Source organism: Quercus robur, chromosome 5, assembly GCF_932294415.1.
Source record: "Quercus robur chromosome 5, dhQueRobu3.1, whole genome shotgun sequence".
In the NCBI taxonomy this organism is placed as follows: Eukaryota; Viridiplantae; Streptophyta; class Magnoliopsida; order Fagales; family Fagaceae; genus Quercus; species Quercus robur.
In genome coordinates, this window is record NC_065538.1 from 42,143,366 (window position 1) to 42,156,437 (window position 13,072).

The 13,072-nt window shown below is 34.8% G+C and overlaps 1 protein-coding gene across 3 annotated transcripts; it reads left to right on the forward strand.

Annotated features, from left to right (window-relative positions):
• The first annotated feature begins 5,035 nt into the window (after positions 1–5,035).
• LOC126725984 (transcription factor bHLH162) lies at positions 5,036–10,592 on the forward strand. Of its 3 annotated transcripts, XR_007655664.1 has the most exons (5): positions 5,040–5,297; positions 5,407–5,754; positions 5,848–5,968; positions 8,214–8,294; positions 10,340–10,592. XR_007655664.1 is itself a non-coding variant. In XM_050431057.1 (4 exons), the coding sequence occupies exons 1-3, from the start codon at positions 5,178–5,180 to the stop codon at positions 5,929–5,931; spliced, it is 543 nt and encodes a 180-aa protein (XP_050287014.1). In that variant the 5' UTR covers positions 5,036–5,177; the 3' UTR covers positions 5,932–5,968; positions 8,214–8,406. The 3 variants fall into 3 exon arrangements, 2 of the variants coding, with proteins under 2 accessions (XP_050287014.1, XP_050287013.1); XM_050431057.1 differs by lacking the exon at positions 10,340–10,592 and having other exon boundaries at positions 5,036–5,297; positions 5,416–5,754; positions 8,214–8,406; XM_050431056.1 differs by lacking the exon at positions 10,340–10,592 and having other exon boundaries at positions 8,214–8,406.
• The last annotated feature ends 2,480 nt before the right edge of the window (positions 10,593–13,072 follow it).

The following is a 13,072-nucleotide window of genomic DNA, read 5'->3' on the forward strand; positions in this document are numbered from 1 at the left end:
GACTACCATTGATCAGAATGGAGAATTTAACAGTAGAGATGCAACACATTATCCATTTTCTCCATTTCTTTGAAAACTCACACCGCTGAAGCATATACATTAAAAAACCCCAACTCACATGGTCATATGCCTTCTCCACATCCAACTTACACAACACTTCAGGAACACCTGACTTCAATCTACTATCAATACATTCTGAAGCAATTAGAAATGAGTCCAAAATTTGTCTCCCTTTCACAAATGCATTCTGTGAATTTGAAATAAGCCCATGTGCCACCCTTCAAAGACGATTGGCCAACACCTTAGAAATAATCTTATAAATCCCACCAACTAAGCTAATAGGCCGAAAATCCTTGATCTCCACAGCATCCACCTTTTTGGGAATAAGAGCAAGGAAAGAAGCATTAAGACTCTTCTCAAACACAGCCTGAGTATGAAAATTTTGAAACACTACCATAATTTCAGCCTTCAAAATGCACCAGCAAGACTAAAAGAATGCCATAGAAAAGCCATCCGGGCCAGGAGCCTTATCACCCTTAAAATCACTAATCACCTCAAACACATCTTCCTCATCAAATGGCCTATCTAGCCAAAGAACATCTTCCTCCGAGATACAAGAGAACTCCACATCATTTAATAAAGGTCTATGAGCCACAGTTTCAGCATATAGCTGTCTATAAAAAAGAGAAATACACCTTGCTATAGCCTCCGGATCTGAAGACAATTCTCCATCTACCATAAGCCTATCAATGGAATTAAATCTTTTGTGAGAATTAGCTATACGATGAAAGAATCTGGTATTCCTGTCTCCTTCTCTAATACAAAGGACTCTAGACTTCTGCCTCCAACAAATTTCCTCCATCAAAGTAACTTTTTCTAATTCACCTTGAACTCTCTCCAACTCCAGCCTTTCCTCCTCCAATAAAGCTCGACTATCCTCAATCTCCTCTAAATCACTAAGCTCATGCCACAATTTTCTCACCCGATCTTCAACATTTCCAAAAACCTCCACATTCCATTTCTTCAAGTCATTTTTCAAGAGCTTCAACTTATTAGCCAAAACAAAACTCGGAGCTCCTAGGACATTATAAGATTCCCACCAAGATCGCACCCTCTCCACAAAACCCTCATCTTTAAGCCACATATTCTCAAATCTGAATGGCCTCCTACCTTTCTGAAAGGCACCCCCCTCAAGAACAATCGGGAAGTGATCAGATAACAGCCTAAGCAAGCGTTGTTGAGAGACAGATGGAAGCTTATCCTCCCAATCTACAAAAAACAAAAATCTATCCAGCCTAGCCTTCGAAGCAACTTCACGAGTATTAGACCAAGTGAAAGGTCCCCCTTGAAGCGGAATATCAATGAAGCCTTGCTCAGAAATAAAATTGGAGAACTCCCACATAGCAGCAGTAAAGGAGGTAGAACCAGAACACTCGGAAGGAAACCTTACCACATTAAAATCACCACCCACACACCAAGGAACATTCCACCAACTGTTCAAACCAACTAATTCCTCCCATAAGAACCTTCTGTCTCTCATAGAGTTAGGACCATAAATGCCAGTAAACGCCCAGACAAACTGATCAGTCACATTTGTAAATCTACAAGACACCGAATATCGCCCCACAGCTTCCTCCACTTTATTCACAACCCGTGTATCCCACATCAGTAACACCCCTCCAGAAGCTCCACAAGAGCCTAGATAAGACCAATCAACATGTTGACCCCTCCACAAACTGCGAACCACAGCTCTAGTTATCAACTCCATTTTAGTTTCCTGAAAACAAATAACATCTGGCCCCCATCTCCGGACCATATTACGAACCCGAAGCCTTTTATCCCTATCATTCAGCCCTCTAACATTCCAGGAAATAATCTTCAAATTCATTGATGAACCACCACAGCCCGCTCCTTACTTGCATTCCTTGATTTCATTGAACCAACCTCAACATTCATAGAGGTCAATAAATTTTTCAACTCCCGCTGACCTTTCTGCCCCGACTTGCCATGCTTCATTTGATCATCTACTGCCTTAAGCTTTTTATTCTTTTTCCTGGCCTCTATAGCTAGCAGCAATCCTGTAATCTGCTCCTCAAAACCTTCCAAAGAAGTGCCCACTGATTTTCAAAAAGCCTTAATCCGATTAGTTACCCATTGTGATAAATTATTACCATCAACGAACTCCTTACACCCAACCCCCAACTCAGAACTACACTTCAACTCCAAAGGAACTTCTGTGGCCAAAGGTACCACAACTAAAGGCTTGCCACTACAATCCCAAGTAATCGACCTCTCATCAAAATCCCACATCTCCTCCTCTGCCTCATTAACAATAGACAAAGAATCAACTAACCCATCACAGTCCTCTGCCCAGCTAACCATCTGACCGTCATTGATAAAAGAATCATTGCCTGTTACAGTCTCTAGATCAGTGACTGAGCAATCCAATACACTCTCTGGAGATCGATATAGAGATAGCAGAATCACTATTTGTCGACCATCCCACAATTGTAGCATCCACTCCTTGGAATTACCCCATGATTTGTCCAGCTCACTGACTAATTCCCTAATAGTGGGAGAAGCATTAGTTACCACCTTACAGTCAGCAGCCTCATGCATCGTCGCCCTTACCTCCGTACCCAAAAATTCTTCAACCTCATCTTTCGTCGCCACCGGAGATGATGACTTCTCCACCAGCTTTTGTACCGAGTCCCCTGAAAGCAACACCTCCATCTCCGCCGGCTCCAGCAAGGGGCATATCGGAGCTAAGGGTGATGAACCCAGCTCGGAAGTGGCCTGGACCACTTTCGCTATCAGTATCGGCAAGGTGGGGGGTTGGGTAAGCCAACTTGGGCTCACCTGGATGCAAGAGCCACTCCCGCCATGAACTTCCAGTGTCAATATGGAAGAGATCGGGCCCAAGTCAACCACCGGAGCCATCGCCGTCCTCCTTGTCAGTAGAGAATCAAGCATCAAGCTCGCAGAAAGCACATTGTACCATAAGATATGGAGCTCAGGCTTGAGGTGTTTGACTCAACATTACCATCTTCCACAAATGGACCCGTAGAACTTGGGCTGGGTTTATTATGGGAATGCTTGGAGCAAGCCCCTGCCTCAAAAGAAAAAAGGGCTAAGCAATAGTGGGCCTGAGCAACTCTTATCAATACCTAAACAAGGTGCATGGGCTTTAGAAAGCCCATTGTCCATTTCCTTAATACCAACCTGGGCAGAAAGATCCTCACGTGCCACCCATTTTCTAGCTTGCTTATCACTCCTAAAACGTTGCCAAGACACCTGCCTCTTACCAAATTCATTTACTTCCACAATCAAACCTTTCCTTAACCAGTTAGACCTCCTAATTTGACGCTCCCTACCAGAATCAACCTTTTTCAACTTCAAATTATTCAATCTGAAATTATTTTGTTCCAAGATTTTCTCCTTAAACTTAGCATCTCCATTAATACCACGGTGACTCCCCTCCACACCACCTACGGCAATCGGTATAGCCTTATCAGTCGGAACTTCAAAAGCCACCACCTTAATCCCAGTTTCGTCTCTCGGATGCGGCATAGTGTTCTCCACTACTTGAATCTTCTCTATCTCTCTAATGGAGGGCTGGTGCGAATGCTTCCTTCCCTGCATAGACGCTTTTACCGTTTCAACAAAGGACCGAGAAGGGTGAATCTCTAAACCCAACTTAGACTTGTACGGTAAAACTTTTGGACCACCCAACGCATAATGAGAAGGTTCAAGCATTCTCCTTAATTCAATTCCAAAGGCCCTCTAACCTTGTTGTGCCTTGCCTGCAAGAATAATGATCGATCTTCTCATCCCGCCAACTTTTAACTCTGTTACTAACAAATATTGCCCAAACGAGTTAGAGCCCCGTTGTTCTGTGTATGCGGTGTCTCCTTCCTTGAGCGTGAAGAAGTGTTTGGGGTTAATCCCAATCACTGTGTGTTCCAGGCTTTGCATTAACCATCGTGCTACATTCTTACCCATAAAGACTGATTGCATGAAATACTTCCCCCGTTCAAAGATCCTAAGGGAGAAAAAGTTCCCCCCTTCCTCAACCACCAATTGAAACAACTTCAATTCAATAAAAAAACTGCGAAATCCACCCATAACGATCCAAGACAAACGTAAAAAATAACCGGAAACAATATTTGTGACTAATTTGAGGTAGCCGGGCCTCTCTAATGGATCATACTAAGGATTTTCTTGACATGACTAGAGAGAGCTCTTTTGAGATAACCTGTGGAGAGATTTCATTCTCAAAAATAAATAAATAAATAAATGGGGAGAGATTTTGGATTAGTTTAAAAGAACATTTTATTTGTGGACTTTCTTTGAATATGTAAACACTTTATAATCTTTTATTGATATTAGTGAATCTATCTTCTGCAACCTTTAAACGTAGGTTTAAGGCCACCAAACTAAGTAAATTTTTGGTGTTTTTTCACTTATGTGTGATTGTTTCTTTTTTCGTTTTGTTTATGACTTCTATTTCAAGTGTATAATAATTTTCAACAATAATATTGTGTGAGTACCTCCAAAGACCTTTCGCACGAACGTTCTTGCCCAAATGATTCTAATAGTTTCCTTTTAAACTTTATGATACCCCAGAAGAAATAATGTAATTTGTGAAGCAAAGTCAGTCAATTTCTACCAAATTTATATACATTTAATAAAAATTAAAAAAAAAAAAAAAATCAGAGTAGTTAAAGTTTGAAAATTTTATGACAGGTGTTAAATTAATTAATAACGACATAAGAACCATGTGATAAATTATTTTTGACAGTTTACTAAGGTTGTTAAAGCCGAAATTCATACAGTTCCATTTCATATATATATATATATATATATATATATATATATGATATATCTCAAATTTAAACGGTCAAAGATGGTCACACAGGGCTGTGAAAACTACAGCATCTAGCCCCACCACTCTCTCACACCGGCAAACCTTTTCCAGCAGCATATAATAAAAATATTATTTAATTTGCCTTTTTTTAATTATAAATAAAATGTGATTATTATTTTGCTTTCACCTTTGCCTTTGTATCAGAAAAAGCAGTTCCAACAAGTTAAATGACCAACGGCTGCTGAGGTGTTGAATTTGATATTGTGTTTTCTGCTAGTTAACTCGGTGTATCTTCTAGCTGGGCATATTGATGGAGAACAACCCTAGTTCATCAAGGACTGACCGAAAAACCATTGAGAGAAACAGGAGAAATCAGATGAAGGACCTATACTCCCAGCTTTATTCTCTTGTACCCCATCAAACCTCAAGGGTCTCTCTCTCTCTCTCTCTCTCTCACACACACACACACACAATACACTCACACGCACTATACACATATATACATATATAGCTAACAAATTAATGCTGAAATTTTGAAGGGGCTGCAGGAAGTGACATCGCTGCCGGATCAACTAGATGAAGCTGCAAACTATATAAAGAGGCTACAGACAAAGTTGGAGAGAATGAAGGAGAAGAAAAACAATCTAATGGGAATTCATGAAAAGTCAAACGCAAGCACCGATTGTGGAATGACGATGGGTTTTAAGCCACCACAAATTGAGATTCACGAAGTGGGTTCTGCTTTAGAGGTTGTTTTAATAACTGGGTTAGATTTTCAGTTTATGTTCAATGAGACTATTCGCGTGCTTCATGAAGAGGGAGCTGAGATTGTTAATGCCAGCTTCACTGTTGTTGAAGATACAGTGTTCCACACAATTCATTCTAAGGTAGCTAGGCAATTCTCTTTGTTTAAATCTTTTTAGAGACTGTCATTTGCTCAATGAAAAATATGTAAGACTATTTTTGGCTTCAAATTGTAGGTTGGGGATTCTGCATTGGGTTATGGAGCTGCAGGCATATATGAGAGACTAAATAAGTTTGTCAGTGATGCCAGTGGAATTTGAAGTACGACTGTGTTATATTTACTCATAATATTTACATGTAAGTTTCTAACTAAGTGGATTAAGTTTTAATACTCCCTGCTGTTTGGAGATCTTTTGTTCTTATGTTTTTGCACTTTCTTTTTTGTGAATGCAAGTGAAAATTAAAAATCTTGGCTAACTGTGTGCTCGTATCCACCCACTAAACAAGCAAGCTCACATTATCTTTCCTTGGAGACTAGGTATATGGTTTAGCGAATCATATTGGATAAATTTGCTCCTGATTTTCCAGATCCATGTAATTGTTGAAAAGGTAATCAGCATGATGAGTCAGAAGATTTTCAGCCAAATTGACACTCAATAATATATAAGCTCATAATACTTAAACAAGAAGAGATCAAGATACATTGGTTTGAGGTTTTTTGTTTGGAAGATCATGTGTGTGTAACTTCTCTAACAATATTTGGATTTATCCTCTATATTGCATTGTCTATATTTTTTATTTGCTAAAATTGGTTTTGAAAGTTCTGAGTGATGCTACAATTGTTAACAATATAATCTATATATTGAATTGACTATATTAATTTCAATTACAAAATAATGTGTCAACTTTTAGATTAAAAAAAAAAAAGTAATTCAAAATTTTATTTATTATATTGTTGATGTGACATTGACCACATTTATTGACAATTTAATTAATTTGTAAAATTTTTGTAATAAAATTGACATATATTGTTATATTTTCCAAATTCTTTATATATCCTTTTAAATATTTTCACATTTTTGTATCATGTTATGAATTTCATTGAATGAATCCTTTGGGAATCTAAAATATGAAGGAATTTCTCTATTATATTATATGTTCACTAATATCAGAAGAGTTATGTGGCTTGGGGGACAATTGAATTAGTTGTTTGGTGGTTAGGACATCTTATTTTTGGAGATAATAAAGAGCATGTAATGGTCTCAATTTGGTATTAGACTATGTTGATGTTATATTATTTAATAGGTGACGATCTAGCAGGGTTCAGTGGTTGAATTTGGAAGATGAGAAAGTGCTCATATATATACTAATAAATGAGCTTGTTTAGGTTGTACTTGTCTTAGCTAACTTATTGACATTGAAGGTTAAATTTCAGCTTTTGATATGGTTTACTGACTACATGAGGCTTTTGAAGAAAGAAAGGTAGGAGTGGTACTCAAGCCTCGATATGTCTTCTAGCATAATTTATAACTTCTTGCTTAGTTATTCTTTCTTGTGCTCATTGATATCTTCTCTTCTACACATTTATCCTTTTTCTAATATTTGTAGTGTTTAAGTAGCCAGATATATGGTAGGGGTGTCAATGTTTGACATGACTCGCGAATACGACACAGATTTTCGCGGGCTAGGGTTGGACTTTAGCGAGTTTGAGTTATAAACGGATCGACTCGAAAGCAATACGATAAGAAATGTGTCATAAGCAGGTCAACCCATTTGACCCGTAATAGACACATTTGATACGTTAATTTATTTATGTCAACTCGAAATGACTCGTTTAACACAGCCTGTGTAACTCGTATAGCATATAAATATTTATTTTGTTTTAAATTTGTCAAATACCTTTTATATCCAATCTATATTTTAAACTTAAAAAGAAAAGTAAGTAATTACAAAAACTTATAAGTGATATAATTGTAAATTGAAACTTTACAAACCCCATGAACCCTAAATCTCTAAAACTTCTTATAATTTGTTGAACTATATTATTTTAAATATGGGTTGAAGAATTAAAGTGTATGCACTACTTTTGGGATGTAAAGAACCATATTTCTATATGGATGTTATATTTAATATTGAGCAGGTTGAAATGAGTTTTATCATATTCGTGTAAACTTAACATGACCCATTTATTAAGCATGTCAAGTGGATCAGATCGTATCAACCTGCTTCATTAACAAGTTAGGTTAGGGTTAAAGGATCATGAAACAATTATTAAATGTGATTTGGATTGAGGCATTTAGTCAAATACGCAACCTTGACACGATGGAAACACAACTCATTAACCCGAATTGACATCCCTATTATAAGGTTTAATGTTGTGCTTAAACCATATGAAACCTATCATAAATTTGAGATTGATATTGGTATCGGGTGTTTGTCGGGTGGTGTTAGAATATGATATAGGGCGTTATAACTTAGAATATGGTCTCGAAGATAGTAGTTGTACAGACAAAAGTTTCTTAGTTAGGGACACTTCAATGTATCAAATACTTCAGTTTGAAAATTTGACAATAATTGAATTGATTTCCTCCTTTCAATGTAGAATTGGTCAAAAGTCGATCTGGACGTGAGGTCAATATGGAAAATAAGGCATCCCGTGAAAAGGTTTAAGGAAGATGAGAAGGTAAGAGTAGCAAAGACTTGATAGAGAAACACATGATCTTTCAATGTATCAAATATGACTATAGTTATTGGTCAACCTTCAGTTTTAAAGCATTGGAAATTGTTTCAAATTTCTTTTTTACTTTTTTACTTATTTTTCTTGGTATGGAATGAAAGTTTAAGTAATTGATACTCAATTTTGAAAAAAGTAATTGATACTCTTTACCAAGAAAATAATATTGTATTCAGTGTTCTCTAAAGAATAGGAGCTTAAGTGATCTTATACTATATAGAGAGAATATTGTAAAAATGTTTGGTGAGTTTAGTCCCAACGATCCAAATTTTCTATATTCACAAAGGAAAAGTAAGGTAGCAAAGACTTGATAGAGAAGTTACACACACATGATCTTTCAATATATCAAATATAACTGTGGTCATTGGTCAATCTTTAGTTTTAAAGTGTTGAAAATTGTCTTAAATTTTTTTTTTTTTTGACTTAAAAACTTGTTTCGTTTTCTTGGTATGGAATGAAAGTTTAAGTAATTGATACTCAATTTTCAAAAAAGTAATTGATACTCTTTACCAAGAAAATAATATTGTATTCAGTGTTCTCTAAAGAATAGGAGCTTAAGTGATCTTATAGTACTATATAGAGAGAATATTGTAAAAATGTTTGGTGAGTTTAGTCCCAACGATCCAAATTTTCTATATTCACAAAGGAAAAGTAAGGTGGCAAAGACTTGATAGAGAAGTTACACACACATGATCTTTCAATATATCAAATATAACTGTGGTCATTGGTCAATCTTTAGTTTTAAAGTGTTGAAAATTGTCTAAATTTTTTTTTTTTTTTTTTTTACTTAAAAACTTGTTTCATTTTCTTGGTATGGAATGAAAGTTTATGTAATTGATATTCTTTATAAAAGAGCAATATTGTGTCTAGTGTTCTCTAAAGAATAGGAGTTTAAGTCTTATACTATATAGAGAGGATATTGTAAAAAGGTTCAATGAGTTTAGTCCTAATGATCCATATTTGGTCCAAATGGCCCCTCTATATGCACAAAGGGAAAGTAAGGTAGCAAAGACTTTATAGAGAAGTTACACACGCATAAAATCTTTTAATGTATCAAATATGACCATGGTCATTGGTCTACCTTCTGTTTTAAAGTGTTGAAAATTGTCTCAAATTTCTGTCTGACTTGAATAATTGTTTCGTTTTCTTGGTATGAAACGAAATTGGTATTCTTTATCAAAAAGATAATATTGTATCCAGTGTTCTCTAAAGAATATGAGTTTTAAGTCTTATACCATATGGAGAGAATATATATATATATATATATGTGTGTGTTCATAAAGGAAAATATTATTAGGAGAACATGAAATAAGCTTCTGCACTGAATAGTTTAGTAGCTCTTAGTTTAGAAGAAAAACTAAATTGAAAGTATAGGGCTACTACCAGCCATTGCAACGCAATGAGGATAGCAATTTTAAATACATCTCAATCTTTTTATGCTTTTATGTTTGAAAATATTTTACTTCAAAACAAACATAGTGTAAGTTTGTGAGAAAGATGATGATTTTGTTTAGGATCGTGTACTCTTCAAATTCTTGATCACAATTAGATTTTTACTCTTCTAAGTTCTAATGTTGCATTCAATGTCTTCCATGTCTCCCTCTCCCTTGCAACAATATCCTTCAGTTCTCTCTCTTGAAAACTTTGGCATAGAGAAAATAATAATATGCATAAGATATGTAATATTATTAGAAATATCAATAGAGGACTAAAGAATGGAAAAATAAAAGAGAAACACATTCATATTAAAAAAAAAAGAAAAAAAGGTGGCATTATATTCTGTTTGAAAAAAACTAATTTCTCAATAAGATATGAGAACATTATAGAGAGGGAAAAAAATAAGGTATGTTGGAAGAGAAAAATAAAAAGCACAAAGTGGAAAAAAAACAAAAAAACAACTCAAAGAAATTAAAAGAAAAATGAAACCCAAGGAAATTCATATAATGTTCGTTCCTTCCCTCTGCTCTCTTTTATTAATTCTCTCGTTTTGCAAGGTGCTTTCTAACACTTGGAGGGCTTGTTTATTTGCGAAGATGACTAAAGAACAACGTCGGTTTTGAGGGGTGCATGCAAGAAATAATTTTGAATAGACAACAAATCTAAGATTGCACTTTTTTTTTCTTTCTATCCTTGGTCTTCTCATAATGATGTGTATGACTCATCCAAATAAGAATAGTGATTTATTTGTATGTCAACAAATAATTTAGGTCCCAATGTCATATTCAAATAAGGCAGCGTGTGTCACTGAGCTTCTTAAATCATTGACTAATTCTTTCTCAAGAAAAAAAAAGTTTACTACTTATTTATGATCCCCCTGAGGATGGAGATGAGCCCATTATTGTATATAATCACAAGTTATGAGAGGGCTGGCTCAATGCAATGAATGCATTGTGGGGGTATAAGACAATAACTTTAAATGTTACATATTTTTTAATAATTTAATATAACTTTTGATATCATTTTTTTCATTGGAAGCCTGTTTTTCTTATTTTTTGATATGCAATTAATTAAGTTTTTATTTTCAAGTTCCGCTAACATTTCATTTTTAACTAATAATATATTAATACAACTAATACATTTAATTTTTTTTTAATGAGTAATGACATAATTGATCTTAAATAAAAAATTTATCAATAATATAAGTCATCAATATCATAATAAACATCATGTTTGAGAAAATATTCAAGATGTAGACAATACATTTTCAAACTATCATTGTTTAGTGATTTTAACTTAATTTATATATATATATATATATATATATATATCTTTATATTTTTGAAACTGTTCAAACCTACAATGAATTGAAAAAATAGCTTGATTTATTATATATAAGAAATAATTAATTATATATTTTTTTTGACAATTTTTTTTTGAACAATTAAGATATTATATACTAAGAAGATAAAAGCGTGGATGTAGACCACCTATATAGAAGTGTATATTTTTCTCAATATATATATATATATATATATATATATATATATATATATGAGTGTTTATATCAATAATGAAGTATATAAAGAAATTGAAGTTGAAATTTTATTTTTTTTTAAAAATTAAGAGATAAGTATGGATAGCCATAAGTCCAATGGATTACTCTTTTTATTTTATTTTTTATTTTTTCAAATAAGAACTATGCTACCCAATACCTACGTCCTCATCTCTTCCTTATCAAAATGTATGGTTCAGTGAGAGGTGTGTGTCCTATCTACCACTAACTACCAAGAATAAAACAATAAACTAAAACAAGAAAGAACAGAGTCAAAATGCCAAATATGGAGGCTGAAGGGAACGGCCCAACAAAGAGGGAGGTCCTAAGGTCCAAAGACGACCACAAAGGATCCGTTTGGATTGAGCTTATTGTTACTGAAACTGAAAACTGAAAACTGAAAATACTGTAACAAAATAATTTTTAAATGTGTAAATAGTACCGTGGGACCCATTTTTAATATTTTTTAATACGTAAACAGTGTATGTACAGTGCGTGAACAGTGCATACATTGTTCATAACAGTACATTTTGTCTCCCAAAGTCAACAAATGAGGGCAAAAAAAAAAATAAAACAAAGGAAAACGCAACACTGGAAACGTGGATGCAGGATTCTTTTGAATCCAAACGCCCTCAAAGAAGAATTAAAAAAATCATTGTTTTTCTTAAAATGGAAAGAGTGGCAAAATTTATCAATGGGAGAGAGAGAGAGAGAGAGAGAGAGAGAGATCTACCCTTAAAGAAAATGAACCGTTCACATCCAACAAAGAGTTTTAGTTTTTTCAGTTTTTTCTTTGATAAAAAATTATTTTTTATTTATTGGTTAATTTTTGGTGTTTAATTAATACTCCCACGGGTTAAGACATATCTCTATTAGTTAAATTTTGGCTGTGGTTAAACGATTGTCTTGCTTTCCTATATGCTTAAGCCGACACTGAGTTATGAATGCCACCCATGATTAATGAGATTTTAGATACCTTTGTTTTTATTTTTTATTTTATTCATAGAGTAGGTATCTTTTATTAGTTGGAAATTTAAAAAAAAGAAGGGTCTTATTTTAACAATGCCATGCAAAGTCATCGACCGGATCCCATTCCACATTATAGGAGTCTTGCTGCTTACTTTGATGGACATGGGAGTGGATTGAGTTCGTGGGTCTGGTTCAACTTTGTGGTTCGTGGGTGGGTTAGTTCATGGGTCTTTTTAGTGGTTCGGTGGGTATGGCTAGGTTTTGGTGGGTTTGTGATTTGATTTTGGGTGGTAAGGGTTCTGATTTGTGGGGATTGTGGCTCGGTGGCGATGATGGTGATAGTGGTTTTGGGTGCTTATTTTGTTTTTGGTTTGGTGGGTTGTAATTTAGAGGGATTGTGATGGTTGGGTGTTGCAGTCATGGGTGGTAGTGGCTGTGGTGGTTTCCGTGGTTATGGCGGTGGTTGTGGTTGTGGTGGCGGTGGTTGTGGTGGCGGTGGTTGTGGTTGTTGTTTATTATGTTGGATATATTATTTTATTGTGTTATTTATATTATTTTAATGTGTTGTATGATAAAATAAAACCATTAATGTAGGGTGTTTTGAAAAGTGAGGTGGTAAAATAGATAAAGTAAGATTTTGAGTTGCTAAAAGCTAAAATTTTTAGCTCCTTTGATGTGAATGCCCTAACCCATTTATCTTTGCTAAATGAGTTGGACTTCAAGGCGTGAACAAATACAATAAATATAGATTAGCTACTCTCTCCTT

Excerpts from the sequence above, each read along its gene's own strand:
- LOC126725984 (XM_050431056.1), top strand. The coding sequence starts at position 5,178 with ATGGAGAACAACCCTAGTTCATCAAGGACTGACCGAAAAACCATTGAG. Across the intron at positions 5,298-5,406 it reads TACCCCATCAAACCTCAAGG|GGGCTGCAGGAAGTGACATC; the intron begins GTCTCTCTCTCT and ends GAAATTTTGAAG. Across the intron at positions 5,755-5,847 it reads TCCACACAATTCATTCTAAG|GTTGGGGATTCTGCATTGGG; the intron begins GTAGCTAGGCAA and ends TTCAAATTGTAG.